General features: G+C 58.7%; 1 protein-coding gene across 1 annotated transcript in view; it reads left to right on the plus strand.

Annotated features, from left to right (window-relative positions):
* Positions 1 to 16,426, plus strand: part of MTOR (mechanistic target of rapamycin kinase) — a 126,335-nt gene that overhangs the window by 102,021 nt on the left and 7,888 nt on the right. The window contains exons 37-52 of the mRNA XM_056110858.1: positions 93 to 210; positions 1,048 to 1,299; positions 1,610 to 1,710; positions 2,619 to 2,715; positions 3,191 to 3,289; positions 3,734 to 3,856; positions 3,969 to 4,151; positions 4,622 to 4,756; positions 4,891 to 5,065; positions 6,744 to 6,879; positions 7,890 to 8,037; positions 9,619 to 9,741; positions 11,573 to 11,655; positions 12,972 to 13,044; positions 14,637 to 14,711; positions 15,212 to 15,347. Coding sequence (XP_055966833.1) covers positions 93 to 210; positions 1,048 to 1,299; positions 1,610 to 1,710; positions 2,619 to 2,715; positions 3,191 to 3,289; positions 3,734 to 3,856; positions 3,969 to 4,151; positions 4,622 to 4,756; positions 4,891 to 5,065; positions 6,744 to 6,879; positions 7,890 to 8,037; positions 9,619 to 9,741; positions 11,573 to 11,655; positions 12,972 to 13,044; positions 14,637 to 14,711; positions 15,212 to 15,347 — 2,057 coding nt within the window. The remainder of the gene's footprint in view (positions 1 to 92; positions 211 to 1,047; positions 1,300 to 1,609; positions 1,711 to 2,618; positions 2,716 to 3,190; positions 3,290 to 3,733; positions 3,857 to 3,968; positions 4,152 to 4,621; positions 4,757 to 4,890; positions 5,066 to 6,743; positions 6,880 to 7,889; positions 8,038 to 9,618; positions 9,742 to 11,572; positions 11,656 to 12,971; positions 13,045 to 14,636; positions 14,712 to 15,211; positions 15,348 to 16,426) is intronic.

Genomic DNA, 16,426 nt, shown 5'->3' on the forward strand with positions numbered 1-16,426 from the left:
GCGCGGGAGTGAGCGGGAGGGAGGCCCCGCGTGCCGTGCTCCTGCATCGGCCTCCTGCTGGGGGAGCCAACGGGGCCGTCTGCCTGTTGCAGCTGTTTCCTGAAGCTCGGCGAGTGGCAGCTGAACCTGCAGGGCATCAACGAGAGCACCATCCCCAAGGTGCTGCAGTACTACAGCGCCGCCACCGAGCACGACCGCAGCTGGTATAAGGTAACGGGTGGGACCCGCCCGGCCGCGGCGGGCTCAGCCCTCCCCGGGCCCGTCTCTTGCGGGCCGTGCTGGGGGGCCAGGCCGGCGGCTCCCGGATTCTCTCCTCTGAGCAGTACTCTGTTGGCAGTGCTCAGGAGTCTCTCCTGGCAGGCACGGCCCACGTTCCCCCCGGCCTGTTTCCCTACGAGCATCTGGACACAGGGTTCCTCTCTGGAACTCCGATTCCCTCGGGCCGGCCGTCCTTCCTAGCCGCTTCCCAACTCCCCTCTCAGAAGTCGGGTTTCTGTTTTTGTTGGGAAGCTCCGGGCAACATCCTGTCGGGTCACAGGAAGCTTTCCAGTTCCGTAAACAGAGGATGTCTGAAAGATGTGTTTGATGGAGGAGGAGCCCTGGGCAATGTGTGTCTCCGGGGAGAACGCTGGTTCCCCGCATCTTTCCGGGGGCCCTTCTGGCGATGCTGAAGGAGCGGAGATCGCTGCTGGGTTTTCCTCCCCGAGGTCTTTTTAACTCGCTAATGCTTTGTGAGTAAAAGCCACTGGGATCAGAGCTCACGAGCGAAGGCTGCCGAGGTGTTTGAAGCAAAACTCTTCCTCTCGCTGGTCAGAAAAGGCTCCTTTTGGGAGCTCCAGCAGGCCACGAGGCCAGAGCCCGTCCCTCCTTTGTTCACAGTCCCTGATGCGTCTTCCGGGGGGTTGGGGGTCTTCAGTTCACCTCTTGCCAAGCACTGTGGGGGCGGAGCCTCCCCATTCCCCCCTTCAGGCTCCACCGTCCTCCGTGGCCTGGCCGCCCGTGGCTGTGGCTCACGGCTCCACCCACGCCTCCTCTCGTCCAACCCAGGCCTGGCACGCGTGGGCAGTGATGAACTTCGAAGCTGTGCTGCACTACAAACACCAGAACCAAGCTCGCGACGAGAAGAAGAAACTGCGCCACGCCAGCGGCGCCAACATCACCAGCGCGGCCACCGCGGCCACCACGGCAGCAGCGGCGACCGCCACGGCCACCAGCACGGAGGGCAGCAATAGCGAGAGTGAGGCCGAGAGCACCGAGAACAGCCCCACCCCGAGCCCGCTGCAGAAGAAGGTCACCGAGGTACCTCCCCCCTCGGCCGCACTGGGCAGCGTGGCCCTGGCCGCGCGTGCCTGTCTGCCCTCTGAGGCGGCCTGCAGGAGCTGTCCCCGCCTCCCCCACAGAGGTCGCCCTCTCCTGCACCCAGCCCTGGGTGGCGCCTTCAGTCGTGGCGGCGTCGGAGCACTGGTGCCGGTTACTAAGGCCGTGCCCAGGGGCGGGCGCTGGGCTGGGGCCTCGTGCCCAGCTGTCCCGTGGGGGCGAGGGAGCACACGCCAGCTCGTGCACCGCTGCCCGCTTCCGTGAGAGAGCTGACGCACCCGTGTTCCGACAGGACCTGTCCAAAACCCTTCTGATGTACACGGTCCCTGCCGTCCAGGGCTTCTTCCGCTCCATCTCCCTGTCCCGAGGCAACAACCTCCAAGACACGCTCAGGTGGGCAAGCCGGAGGGGTGCGTCGGGGGGCGAACCACCCGGTCTCTCCCGCCTGCAGCCTCCTGTGCGGGTGGTCACTGCCTGCGGGAGGTCTGCAGGGAGGAGGGCACCTCCCTCTGAGGGGCCGTGGGGTGCGTGTCCTGGGGCATCTTTCTGAGGTCAGCGCCTTGGGACAGTTGGCACTGGCCCTCTGCAGACCGTGAGGGCGGGCCCTGCCCGCCAGGTCAGGTCCACTCCCTGTGGATTGAGGCTGCAGGCTCAGGGTGTCCCCTGTGTGGGTTCCACGGCCACTGCCCCTGCCAAGGGCTCCTGAGGCCCGATGTTGAGGAGGTCCTCCCAGCTCTTTCCTTCCTCGGAGGGCCTGGAGAGGGGGCAGGTGCTAGGATGCAGGAAGCCCAGGGACCATCTCTGGCTCTACATGGTCCCCAGAGCACTGAGCCAGGAGCGTGGTCCAGAACTGTGTTTAAGATCTGTAAGTCACAGGGCCTTAGAGACAGCACAGTGGGAGGGCATTCGCCTTGCACGAAGCTGACCCAGGTTCATTCCCCGGCACCCCATATGGGCTCTCGTGTCCAACAGGAGTGACCCCTGAGTGCAGAGCCAGGAGTAAGCCTCGAGCGTAGCCAGGTGTGGCTCAGAAACCAAAGCAAGGGTCCAAGCGATAGTCTAGCGGGTGGGGCGTTTGCCTTGCAGGCGGCTTACCTGCGTTTGATCCCTGACATCCCACATGGTCCCCCGAGCACCGCCAGGAGTAATTCCTGAGTGCAGAGCCAGGAGTAACCCCTGAGCATCGCTGGGTGTGACCCAAAATGAAAAAAAATAATAATAATGAATCATAACCATGAGAAATAGGCAAAAGCTGGGAGGCTGCATTTTCTGTGATTTTTCTCGTTTTTTTCCTTTTCCAGAGTCCTCACCTTATGGTTCGATTATGGCCACTGGCCAGACGTGAATGAGGCCTTAGTAGAAGGGGTCAAGGCGATCCAGATTGACACCTGGCTACAGGTGAGACTTGGTTCGGGCGGACGGTGCCTCCCTCAGGCCCCCTCGCCACGCCCCTGCTCTCCCTCACACGCGTCTCTCTGCCAGCCTGTTTCCCTCTGGAGAAGCCCGTGTTCTCTCTCGAACGTGTGCTTCTCCTTTTTCTCTCCTCTCCTCTCTGTAAATAAGTTTCAATGAAAACTTTCTTGATTCACCACTCTCTGCCCCACCCCCCCAATAAATAAATAAATAAATAAATAAATAAATAACTCCTCCATCTCAGAGTCACAGCGCTGTGGGGAGGGGCCACCTGGCCCAGGGGCCGCGATGTAGGAATCGGGCCGAGACCGAGATGCCCAGTGGCCGTCAGGCTCTGTAGGGGCTTAAAGAACGACCCCGCTCAGAGCCCAGCAGCATCGGCCGGGACAGACCCCAAGGCCGCCTGGTCCCTGCCCAGGAGCGTAACTGGGGCTGTTCCTCCGCTGCCGCCACATCCCAGGTCATACCTCAGCTCATCGCCAGGATTGACACGCCCAGGCCCCTGGTGGGCCGCCTCATCCACCAGCTCCTCACGGACATCGGCCGCTACCACCCGCAGGTACGGGGTCCGGGCACACGTCCTGGAGCAGCTAGCTCCCTGTGGAGTTGGACGGCGCCCCCCCGGCCCCCGCCGCCTCTCAGGGCCAGCGACAGGAGGCGGGGACCAGGCTGCCATCCTGCCGCCACAGGGGCCACGGGCCTGGGGTGCACGGTGACCGGGGCGGGAGCACCCTCCTGAGGAGCAGTGCCCCCGAGACTGGGTGGACCTGGACGATACCCCGTCTCCCCCCGCCCCCCACCCCCAACAACAGCACCGGGCAGGAGCAGCGCCAGAGCAGCCCCGGGCAGGGCCCAAATAAGACAGAAAATCAGAGGACACTCTGCAGCATCTCCTGGGATGCAGGGCCACATTCCTGGGGGCGCGCAGGGACCCTCTGGGGCGTGGGGATTGAGGGCGCCGCCCCCGCATCACCGTCCCTCCTGCCCTTCCCGCGTGGCCCAGGCCCTCATCTACCCGCTGACCGTGGCTTCCAAGTCGACCACCACGGCCCGTCACAACGCAGCCAACAAGATCCTGAAGAACATGTGTGAGCACAGCAACACCCTGGTGCAGCAGGCCATGATGGTGAGCCGGGGCGCGGCCCGCGGACACGCGGCTGGCCCGTCCGTGCCGCCGCCCCGTCCCCGAGACACGCCTGCCTGGCTGAGACGCCCCTGCCCGCCCCCCCCCCCCCCAGGTGAGCGAGGAGCTGATTCGCGTGGCCATCCTCTGGCATGAGATGTGGCACGAGGGCCTGGAGGAGGCCTCGCGCCTGTACTTCGGGGAGAGGAACGTGAAGGGCATGTTCGAGGTGCTGGAGCCCCTGCACGCCATGATGGAGCGCGGGCCCCAGACGCTGAAGGAGACGTCCTTCAATCAGGTACCGGGGCCTTCGACCAGGCCTCCCCGCCCCGGCCAGGCCCCTGCCACCGGCCTTTTCTCTATGTCCTCGGGGGGACGCAGCAGAAATGGCATCGCTGGGGCCGAGGAGGTAGTGCAGGGGGTCAGTGCACCGATCCGGGTTCGATCCCCGGCATCCCATATGGTGCCCCCGAGCGCCCCCGGGAGTGATTCCTGCGCGCCAAGCCAGGAGGAAGCCCTGAGCATCACCAAAAACAAAAGGGAAATGTTCGAGGTGACCAGAGTCTTGGGGTTTGGGCTGGACAGCACCCGGGCGTGTGCTCTGCCGTGACGACTCCCCCTGAGCCTGCGGGGATGGAGCACTCCCGAGGCCCAGAGCTCCCTCGTGGAGCCGGTCACGCCGCGCCCCGGAGCCATGCGCTGGGGGATGTGTCCTCGTGCCTGATGGCGCCTCGGCCACTTGCCGTTTGCTGCTCCTCCCTCCCCCAGGCGTACGGCCGAGACCTGATGGAGGCCCAGGAGTGGTGCCGGAAGTACATGAAGTCAGGGAACGTCAAGGACCTGACGCAGGCCTGGGACCTCTACTACCACGTGTTCCGGCGCATCTCCAAGCAGCTGCCGCAGGTAGGCCCAGGGCCACGTGTCCCGGAGCGCCTGCACTCCCTGGGACCTGCCGCTGCCCCTGGCCAGCCTGTCGGGAACTCCCGAGTCGCACTGCGGTCCCTCCCGGAGGAGACTGACCCTGGTGTCCTGCGCAGCTCACGTCCTTGGAGTTGCAGTACGTGTCCCCCAAGCTGCTGATGTGCCGGGACCTTGAGCTGGCCGTGCCGGGAACCTACGACCCCAACCAGCCCGTCGTCCGCATCCAGTCCATCGCGCCGTCCCTGCAGGTCATCACGTCCAAGCAGAGGCCCCGCAAGCTGACACTGATGGGTAAGGACCACTGTGCCCCTCCGCCACCCGCCTCCCCCCTCCATCTCCACCGCTGACCCCCCAGCCCGTTGTCCCGGGCTCACCAAGTGCAGGGGAGGAGGGTGCATTTCTCCTTTCAGCCTCCCCGGGAATCTTGGTTCACTCCCGCCATTGGGTTCATACAGTGAAACACACGATCCTGGAGCATGGGGGCAGGGGGAGGGGCGGGAAGGGTGTGGGTGTGGAGGGCAGCCACGGACCTGGGGGAGGGAAGCCATGAGTCAGGGCCCAGATGCCTCTGAATGTGACTTCTTACTCTCGTTCTACGGGGCACAGAAGATGAGCAAAGGAGGATAGAGAGATCGCACCGCAGGCAGGCGCTGGCGTTTCACACCAGCGGTCCAGGTCTGATGGCCAGAACCGTCTAGGGTCCCCTGAGCACAGGGCCAGGAGGAAGCTCTGAGCACTGATGGCTGAGTCCGCAAAACAATCTAAAAAGTTTTGGAGGGCTCCCAAGTAGAGATAAGGGGCCCAGGAACACTGGTGATTCTCGGCCAGCTGGGCTGGTGCTTCAGTGGTCTGGGATCCAGCGCTGCTTGGGCCCGTGGCACTTGGGACCGCTGTGACCCCCACAGTGGTACCTGGGGGCCACCAGAAAGGAATTTTTTTTTTAATTTTTATTAGTGACACACCATGAGGTACAGTTGTAGAGTTACAAATTTTTGTGCTTGGGTTTCAATTATACAATCAGAAAGGAATTCTTACAACGAGGTCACTCTCTGGGGCAGTTTGGGGAAGGCTAGAGTACTCTGCTAGTGCTTTGTGGTTTCTCCCTTTAAATGCTCGTGCTGGGGTCAGAGTACACGGGAAGGCAGTTGCCTGCCCCCAAGCTCTGCCAGAACTAACGTCGGAGTATCGCCAGGATGTCCAGGAGAGGGAAAAAAAATGAATAAAATTCTCATCTTGGAGATGGAGAGATAGTATAGCGGGCAGAGCACTTGCTTTGCGTGCATATAGTTCTAGGTTTGATCCCGGACACCCCATATGATTTTCCCAAGCCCCGCCAGGAGTGATCTCTGGGCACGAGCCAGTAGTAAGGCCTGAGCACTGCCAGGTGTGGCTCAAAAAACAACCAAAAAATCAATTCATTAAACGCTCATGTTGGAATAGTATTATAAACTATGATACTTACATAAAAAATAAGTTAATCAAAAATCAGTTTAACCCAGGGTCAGAGAGATAGTACAGTGGAGAGGGCACTTGCCTTGCAGGCAGCCAACCCGGTTCGATTCCCAGCTTCCTGTGTGGTCGCCAGAGTCTGGGGACTCTTTGGGGTGCCGGGGGCCAAACCGAGATCAGCCGAGTGTAAGGCAAGCTAACTTTAACCTCTATGTCTCTGCCCCCTTAATTTTGGGGGGATTTTTATTTTCGTCTGGTTTGGGGAGGGAGGGGGCCAAACCTGATGGCGCTTCAGGCTTGCTACCGATTGTGTGCTCCGGAACGCCTCGTGGTAGGCCCGAGAACTCTGTGGTGTTGGGAACACACCTGGGCCAGCCACGTACAAGGTACCTGGACTTTCTCCCCGGCCTTCTGAAGCACGTCTCGTCTAGGGACCGTCAGGCAGGACCGTTCTCGGCCTGGGTTCTCGGGAGTGGGCGTGGGGCCGGGCCTCGGGGCTCACTGTGTCACTCTCCCACAGGCAGCAACGGGCATGAGTTTGTTTTCCTCCTGAAGGGCCATGAAGACCTGCGGCAGGACGAGCGGGTGATGCAGCTCTTCGGGCTGGTCAACACCCTCCTGGCCAACGACCCCACGTCTCTGCGGAAGAACCTCAGGTACTTGTGTGGGGGAAGTGGCGACAGCTTGGGGCCTTCCCTGTTCGCCCTGCGTCTCTCCCTGGTGGCCCTGCGCCTTTCTGAAACAAGTCATTAAAAAAGGGAAGACAAGGGGCTGGAGCAATAGCACAGTGGGTAGGACGTTTGCCTTGCACGCAGCCGACCCAGGTTCGATTCCCAGCATCCCAGATGGTCTCCTGAGCACCGCCAGGGGTAATTGAGTCCAGATCCAGGAGTAACTTCTGTGTATAGCTGGGTGTGACCCAAAAAGCCAAAAAAAAAAAGGGAAGAAGAGTGTGTGCTCTGTGTAGGCGGGGGCCAGGATTGGTCTCCACGGCACTGAGAGTGACCCCTGAGCACCACCAGGTGTGTCCCCGAGGCCATCGCTGGTAGGGGCCTGGAGAGATGGTACAGCAGGGAGGGTACCTTCCGGGTACAGGAGCCCCAGGCCCCATCGCCAGCTCCCATATTGCCCTCAGGCCCCGCCAGGAGGGACCTATGAGCACAGAGCCAGGAGTGCGCCCCGAGCACCTTCAGGTGTGTCCCAAAAAACAAGTTACCAAGGAGTGAAACACAAAAGGAAAAATTCCTCAGAGGTTTAGAAACTTTTCCTCAGGAAATGCCCTGTACAGACAGTCCAGAGTAAACTGTTGCGTCTGTCGCGCCTGTAGATGAAACGGGCCGGACCCCACAGGACTCCCTGCCGCTAAGTGTCTGTGTCCTCGTCCTTGGTCCCAGACCTTCAGTCGGAGGGCTGTTCAGGGTTAGAGATAATCCCGGGATTATTCCAGAATAGTGAGCCAGGAATGGCAGGTGGAGGAGACAGCGTCGTGCGGTCCAAGCGGGCCCTGGTCACACCTTCAAGCCCCAGGCAGGCTCGTGTCAGAACTCAGAGCAGAGAGCTCCAGGCGGGACTCAGGGTCTCCCCCCGCCCCCAGGGCCACCCCCGCCCGCCCTGCCAGGAGCATCCCCTGAGCACTGTGCACTGACCCGCTCTCCCCCGGCGCCAGCATCCAGCGGTACGCTGTCATCCCGCTGTCCACCAACTCGGGCCTCATCGGCTGGGTGCCCCACTGTGACACGCTGCACGCCCTCATCCGGGACTACCGTGAGAAGAAGAAGATCCTCCTCAACATCGAGCACCGCATCATGCTACGGGTACGTGGGCGCACGGCTGCCCCGGGCAGCACTGCCTGTCCCCTTCTGCGCATGGCAAGGTTTCTGGACAAACCCTTTTCAAGGAATGAGCTGTGGAAGGAAGTTCAATGCAGTGAGTCCTCGAGCAGGATGGCCTTTCCTGAGCAGCAGGGGTCCTGGAGCCACCCTGGGGTCGGGGGCGGGGGGAGCTGTCCGCCCCAGGGGAGACAGGCAGCATCATTTATCAGATGGGGCATGTCACTTGCACGCCACAGATGGCTGACCAGCAGGAGTGATGCCTTCACTGAGACGCAGTGGACATCAGTCAGAAAGAACCAGAACACTGCCCTGGCCGGGACGGAAGCCTTCAGGGCTCTCTCTCACCAGGTGGCTCGGCCCCAAGTGCCTGCGCCCTTGGCGTTAGGGTGTGCCCACGGGCTGCCTGTCCCAAGGCTGTCCCCACTCCCGTGGCATCGGGGTGTGCCCACGGGCTGCCTGTCCCAAGGCTGGCCCCACTCCCGTGGCATCGGGGTGTGCCCACGGGCTGCCTGTCCCAAGGCTGGCCCCACTCCCGTGGCATCGGGGTGTGCCCACGGGCTGCCTGTCCCAAGGCTGGCCCCACTCCCGTGGCATCGGGGTGTGCCCACGGGCTGCCTGTCCCAAGGCTGGCCCCACTCCCGTGGCATCGGGGTGTGCCCACGGGCTGCCTGTCCCAAGGCTGTCCCCACTCCCGTGGCATCGGGGTGTGCCCACGGGCTGCCTGTCCCAAGGCTGTCCCCACTCCCGTGGCATCGGGGTGTGCCCACGGGCTGCCTGTCCCAAGGCTGGCCCCACTCCCGTGGCATCGGGGTGTGCCCACGGGCTGCCTGTCCCAAGGCTGGCCCCACTCCCGTGGCATCGGGGTGTGCCCACGGGCTGCCTGTCCCAAGGCTGGCCCCACTCCCGTGGCATCGGGGTGTGCCCACGGGCTGCCTGTCCCAAGGCTGGCCCCACTCCCGTGGCATCGGGGTGTGCCCACGGGCTGCCTGTCCCAAGGCTGGCCCCACTCCCGTGGCATCGGGGTGTGCCCACGGGCTGCCTGTCCCAAGGCTGGCCCCACTCCCGTGGCATCGGGGTGTGCCCACGGGCTGCCTGTCCCAAGGCTGGCCCCACTCCCGTGGCATCGGGGTGTGCCCACGGGCTGCCTGTCCCAAGGCTGGCCCCACTCCCGTGGCATCGGGGTGTGCCCACGGGCTGCCTGTCCCAAGGCTGGCCCCACTCCCGTGGCATCGGGGTGTGCCCACGGGCTGCCTGTCCCAAGGCTGGCCCCACTCCCGTGGCATCGGGGTGTGCCCACGGGCTGCCTGTCCCAAGGCTGGCCCCACTCCCGTGGCATCGGGGTGTGCCCACGGGCTGCCTGTCCCAAGGCTGGCCCCACTCCCGTGGCATCGGGGTGTGCCCACGGGCTGCCTGTCCCAAGGCTGTCCCCACTCCCGTGGCATCGGGGTGTGCCCACGGGCTGCCTGTCCCAAGGCTGTCCCCTCTCCCCTTCCCTGTGGGCCTGGCGGTGAGGTCAGAGCGCAGTTCCCGCCAGCTGCTCTCTCATCGGTCACTTCCCTGCAGATGGCTCCCGACTACGACCATCTGACGCTGATGCAGAAGGTGGAGGTGTTCGAGCACGCCGTCAACAACACGGCTGGCGACGACCTGGCCAAGCTGCTGTGGCTCAAGAGTCCCAGCTCCGAGGTGCGTGTGCCCCGCGCTCACCCCCTCACCCCTGCACACGTGGCTACACGGGCCAGGCGCGCCTCCACTTCGCATAGTGCTTGAGCTCTTACTGTGTCACAGATGCTACGTATTCTAGATACATTATAAATTGTGTTTATTTGGGCTTTGGGGGATTTGTTTTTTTGAGGGTCTTCTTTTTTGCAGGGGCCGGGGGAGATTGATTGGTTTTGGGGCCACACCCACCGATTTTCAGGGGTTCCTCCTGGCTCTACACTCAGGAGTTATTCCTGGTGGTGCTCGGGGGACCATATGGGGTGTTGGGGATTGAACCCGGGTCGGCCGCGTGCAAGATAAATGCCCTCCCCACTGTACTATCGCTTCTGCCCCTGTTTCACTGCTCTTTAAGCCTCTTTCTCCTCAGATACCATACTGTTAGAACAAGTTGTTTGTGGGGGTTGAAGTGGGCGTCACACCTATTGGTGCTCAGGGGCTGTGTTTTGTTTTTGTTTTTTATTTTTCGGCCTTTTGGGTCACACCTGGCGGTGCTCAGGGTACCGTATGGGATGCTGGGAATTGACCGTGAGCCAGCTGCATGCGAGGCAAGTGCCCTCCCCGCTGGACTGTTGCTCCAACCCAGGGGCTTTTCTTATCCTTGGGGTCCCTCTGGCATTGCTCAGGGACCTGACTGCATGCAGACAAGCACCGTAAACTCCTGTACTATTTCTTTGGCCCAATACAAGTCTTTCTGGCAATTTCCATATTTTTTTTTTCTTTCAGAGAAGTGTTGGGATCCTTTATTTTGTCAAGTCTATTAAAAAATGCTAGCACAGCGGGTAGGGCGTTTGCCTTGCATGCGGCCGACCCGGGTTCAATTCCCAGCATCCCATAGGGTCCCCCGAGCAACACCAGGAGTGATTCCTGAGTGCAAGGCCAGGAGTAACCCCTGAGCATTGCCGGGTGTGACCCAAAAAGAAAAAAAAATGCTATTAAATATTTATTGGAGCTACATTAAATATGTTTCATTTGGGAGGCTTTATCTTTGTGCCTTTCTTTGGTTTCTTTTTTGGAACCACAGCTGGCAAAGCCTGGGGGTCTCTCCTAGCAGTGCCCAGGAGAGTACACCCAGGGTCCCACGTGCAGAACACACACTGAGGAGGGCCAGAGCGGTGGTGCAGCGGGTCAGGCGCGTGATCCCTGGCATCCACATGGCCTCCCGTCAGCCCCCGCTGGAGCCCCGCCAGGAGGAATTCCTGAATGCACAGCCAAGAGTAACCCTTGAGCATCGCTGGGGGTGGCCCCAAAACCTAAAAAACAACGAAGAACACACTCTGGAGCCATCTTCCTGGCTGGGCTCTTCCGTCCTACATGGAAATCTCCTGTGGGTGTTCTCGGGTGCCCTGTATTTCTTCGTAAATGTAATTTTCTCATCAAGGTTCTGCACCTTTTCAATTAAGTGTAGCCCAAGTCATTTATTCTTACTGTAATTATGGGCGAGATCTTTATTCCGTTGTACGTTCTGACTGGTGGTTGCTGATGGGATTTAAGAAGACCTCTAGCGGGGCTGAGTGATAGAGTGATAGTGGGCAGGGCGCGTGTCTGGCTGTGACCGGCCTGGGTGCGCTCTCCAGCACCCCATATGACACCCCCCCCCCACACACACACACACACAGCCTGCCAGGTTGATCCCTGAGCGCAGAGCCAGGACTGATCCCTGAGCACAGCCAGAGAGGGACCAAAAACCACAGAGAAAGGAAAGCGAAGGAAAGCAACTTGACGTGGGTGTGATCCCGCGCGACTGTTTTAGTTCTTCTCCGGCGCCTGGCTCACCCGTGCTCGCTCCTGTTTCTAGGTATGGTTTGACCGAAGAACCAATTACACCCGGTCCCTGGCGGTCATGTCCATGGTTGGGTATATTTTGGGCCTGGGAGACAGGTGAGTGAACTTACTCTGTTTCTTTTGATCTTTTTCTTCCCTCACATTTTCTGCTTTCCAAATGAAATTCCTCGGCATTTGGCAAGTACCTGTGTTCTCTAAGTTCAGCCTCTTTGCCGCCTCACCCCTAGTTCCCTATTCATTATCCCTGTCGACAGAGCAATACTTCAGACTAAAGAGGAAAAAACCCACAGTTCAAGGGTACTACTTCATTTAACGTATTAAAGAACGTATTAAATCTGATTGATCGCTCCATTGATTCAGTAAACATTTATCAGTCACTATGCTAAGACAAAGAATTCTATTTCCATAATTGAAACCAACCAATCTAGGTCCCTTCCATTATTTCCGCATAATAAATTACATCTCAGGGCACTGCGGGAAAGCATGGCTTTTCTAGAAATGTTCAGATATTGACTCACTGGAACTTTTTTTTTAAAAAATACTGGTTCTCTTTTCTTCTTCCGGGATCATGTCTTATGCAATTATTTGAAAGTGAAAATAATGTTTTTCCCACCCAAAAAATTGCTCCTTGGGGCCAGAGCAGTAGTACAGCGAGTAGGGCATTTTCCTCGCACTCAGCTGGCTTTGGTTTGATCCCCAGCATCCCGTAAGGTTCCTGAGCACTGCCAGGAGTAATTCCTGAGTGCAGAGTCGGGGGGTAATCCTGAGCATCACTGGGTGTGACCCAAAAAGAAGAAGAAGGGAAAAAAAAGGGAGGGAGGGGGCCGCCTGGAGCGATTATACAACTGGGAGGGTGTTTGCCTTGCACGTGGCCGGCCCGGGTTCAATCCCCAGCATCCCATATAGGCCACCAAGCACAGCCAGGAGTAATTCCTGAGTGCAGAGCCAGGATGACCCCTGAGCATCGCTGGGTGTGATCGAAAAAGAAAAAAAAAAATGAAGAAAAAAAAGGAATCTGTTTTGGAAAGCGAACAGACTATCTTGGCTACTAAGTGACTGTCAAGGTGCCCTTACCGCCCTAAAGGATTTTACTACTCAGAGGCCCTGGAGCGTAATTCTCGCAGGGCCCTGGGGCCTTCGGAGTCACAGCCCAAACCTGCCTGCAGGCTGGGGTTGGCCGCCTTGATCTGCCAAGGGCCAAGTCACAGTCCTGTTAGCCTGGCTGGCCACGCAGTTACTGTCGCCGTGATTCATCCCTGCACACGGGCCATGGGAGACAGTAAATGAGCGTGTCACGTTCTGGTCGAGCTCTAGTCACAGAAGCAGCGTCAGAGGACGAGAGGGGCCGGGTTGGCCCGAGCACTGTGCTTGTCCAGCCTGAGTGCCCCGTGTGTTTGTCCGCTCCCCCCCAGACACCCATCCAACCTGATGCTGGACCGGCTCAGTGGCAAGATCCTGCACATCGACTTCGGGGACTGCTTTGAGGTAAGCGCGTCTTCCGGAACACGCAGCGCTCTCGTAGCTGCTCCCCGCCCTCTCTGAGCGTGTCGCACGGAAGGTGTCGAGTGCTCTCTCCTGCCTCTCTCCCCCGTACAACGCGGAGCCTCGCGGGAAGGAGGGGCCTCAGAGAGCTCAGCGGGGAAGCGCCCACCTTGCCCGCGGCTGACTCGGCGTCGGTCCCCAGCACCGTCAGGAGTGCTCCTGAGCACAGCGGGAGTAAGCTGTGCGCGCGGAAGAGAGGCACAGTGCTCTCTCTCCCTCCCCGCTGCTTCGGTTTCCTCTGCAGCAAGTCCCTCGACTAAATGCTCACTGCGCTATTTCCCTGGGTTTGTTTTTGCTGTTAACTTTTTTGGGGGGAGGGGGAAGGGTTTTTTTTTTAAAGAATTTTTATTTAATTAAAGAACCATTATTTACAAAGTTACTGAGGTTTATAGCACAGCGGTAGGGCGTTTGCCTTACACGCAGCCAACCTGGCCGACCCGAGTTCGATTCCTCCGCCCCTCTTGGAGAGCCCGGCAAGCTACCGAGAGGATCTCGCCCGCACGGCAGAGCCTGGCAAGCTCCCCGTGACGTATTCGATATGCCAGACACAGTAACAACAAAGTCTCCAATGGAGACGTTACTGGGCCCGCTCGAGCAAATCGATGAACAACGGGAGGGCCTTTACTTTACTTTTTTTAGGCATATAAAATATTTATTTATTCGTTTAAAAGGGGGAGGGGGTTTTGAGGGAGTTTGTTTTATGTTTGGGTTTGGGTTTGGGGCTACACCTGGCAGTGCTCGGGGCTTACGCCTGGCTCTGCACTCAGGGATAACCTCTTTTTTTTTTTTTTGCATTTTGGGTCACATCCTATGATGCACAGGGGTCATTCCTGGCTCTGCACTCAGGAATCACTTCTGGTGGTGCTCGAGGGACCATATGGGATGCCTGCCGGGAATTGAATCGGGTTTGCTGCATGCAAGGCGAACACCCTACCCGCTGTGCTATCACTCTGGCCCCTTGGGGATAACTTCTTGAAGATTCAGGGAACCATCTTGGGTGCTGGGAATGAACCCCAGGTCATCTACATGCCAGGAGAGTGCCCCCCCCCCCCGGCTGTTCTCTCTGTCTGGCCCCATTTCCGTGTCCTAACTTAAGTCAGTAAGTAATCCCATCAACGGCCAAGACTCAGAGACGATAAAACCCAGCTCCCGGAAGCGATGACATCTGATTATCTCATTCCTACTTTGGACAAACTGGCAGGCCACCGAATGTAGCCTGCCCACACGGCAGAGTCTGGCAAACTCCCCGTGGCGTACCCAATATGCCAAATACCAGTAACAATGAAGGGTCTCATTCTCCTAACTCTGAAAGAGCCTTGAATACGGCACTTTTTAAAAAAAAATCTCAGGGCTAGGTCGAAGGAGACGTTACTGGGACCTGCTCGAGGCAATCGACGAACAACAGGATGGTCGTGATCGTGACCGTGAACTTAAGTCAGTGCGAGGGGTGCAGAAGAAAGCTTTAACTTCAGCTTTAGCCATGGAGAACAGTCTAATGGGTTTATTTCCTTTATCTGCCCTTTATTTCCTTACAGGTTGCAATGACCAGAGAGAAATTCCCAGAGAAGATTCCATTTAGACTAACAAGAATGTTGACCAATGCCATGGAGGTGAGAAGATAGAAATGGGGAAAAAAAACAGCTGTGGGATAGGGCCGGTTCCCTTCAAGTTCTGTGCTGAAAACAGACTTTGGGGGGGTCCACTCTCCGGGCCTGGGAGCTGCTCTGAGCTCTGTGCTCAAGGGCTGCTCCTGGCAGTGTTCGGGGGGTCGCAGGTTGCTGGGATCGAGCCCGGGCCCGCGCATGCAAGGTTCGTGCCATGACCGCGACCTCTTGGGCCCTGGAGATCCCTTTCGTGTTCCACATGCCGATTCCCTGGAGTGCTCCTGTTGCCGCAGTAGTTTTTGGGTCTCTTCTGTCACGTCACGTCAGTGTTTCTCGGTGTCTGGACAGACTTCGCAGACTCCTGGCGGGGCCTTCTTATGGGACAGGCTCATCCCTCCTCCTCGAGACCCCTACAGCCGAGTCAGTAACAACTTCCCTGGGCTTGGCCGGGGAGGGGACCGGCCCTCTCAGCCTCTCTCCCGGGCCTGGCCCGGGCCCTTCTGCAGGTCACCGGCCTGGATGGCAACTACAGAATTACCTGCCACACGGTGATGGAGGTGCTCCGGGAGCACAAGGACAGCGTCATGGCCGTGCTGGAGGCCTTCGTCTATGACCCCCTGCTCAACTGGCGGCTGATGGACAGTGAGTACCAGCCAGGGGACCCGTCGGCTCAGAAGTCCCCAGCACTCACTTCCCCGCCCCCCTGGTGACTGGGGCCTGAGACAGAATCCTGCGTCCTTGCACTGCGCGCCTCCAGGTGGCTCTGATGGCCAGAACTTCTAGGGGTTTTTTGTTGTTGTTTGTTTTTGGGTAGTTACAAGCTTTCATGTCTGAGTTTCAGTCATACGATGATCGAACACCCATCCCTCCACCAATGTCCCCAGTATTATTCCCCCCTTTCCACCCCTCCCCCTGCCTGCATTTCAGACAATTTCCATATTCTCATACTCTCCCACACTCTCTCTCTACTTTGGGCATTCCGGTTTGCAATACAGAAACTGAGAGGCTATCACGTTTGGTCCTTCATCTACTTTCAGCACACATCTCCCATCCCGAGCGATCCCTCCAACCATCATTGACTTAGTGATCCCTTCTCTATCCCAGCTGCCTCCTCCCCCCGCTCATGAGACAGGCTTCCAACTTTGGGGCAGTATTCCAGGCCTTTATGTCTCCTGTCCTTGGGTATCAGTCTCATACTGTGTTATTTTATATTTCACAAACGAGTGCAGTCATTCTGCGTCTGTCCCTCTCCCTGATTCATTTCGCTTAGCATGATACTCTCTGTGACCATCTACTTATGAGCAAATTTTATGACTTCATCTCTCCTAACAGCTAACTTCCAGTATTTTTATTGTCGTGAAAATTGCAGTCATCAGTTTATGTATTGGTTGGATTGCCCTTCAGAATAAAGCACGCGCCCTGGCGGCCGTGTCTTCGACTCTAGACAGGGCATCGGGCTGTCGGCTCAGCTCTGTCTCCGTCCTCCCTTTGCTCCTCCTCCCTGCAGGCCTTGGCTGCACAAGGCCTCATTCTGACTAACCCACTCTCAACTGTCTTGCCCACTTTGACGGTCAGCGTCAGATTCGAGGACAGAGGGTGCTCGGGGCTGGGTACCCCGCTGACCGCCCCCACTTCCTCCTGGGTGACTTTGGCTCTGTCCTGGGCTTGCACGTGTGGAAATACACTTTGATCATTGTAAGAAAACTTTGCATCAGGCAGGG

Source organism: Sorex fumeus, unplaced genomic scaffold (assembly GCF_029834395.1).
Source record: "Sorex fumeus unplaced genomic scaffold, SorFum_2.1 ptg000011l, whole genome shotgun sequence".
In the NCBI taxonomy this organism is placed as follows: Eukaryota; Metazoa; Chordata; class Mammalia; order Eulipotyphla; family Soricidae; genus Sorex; species Sorex fumeus.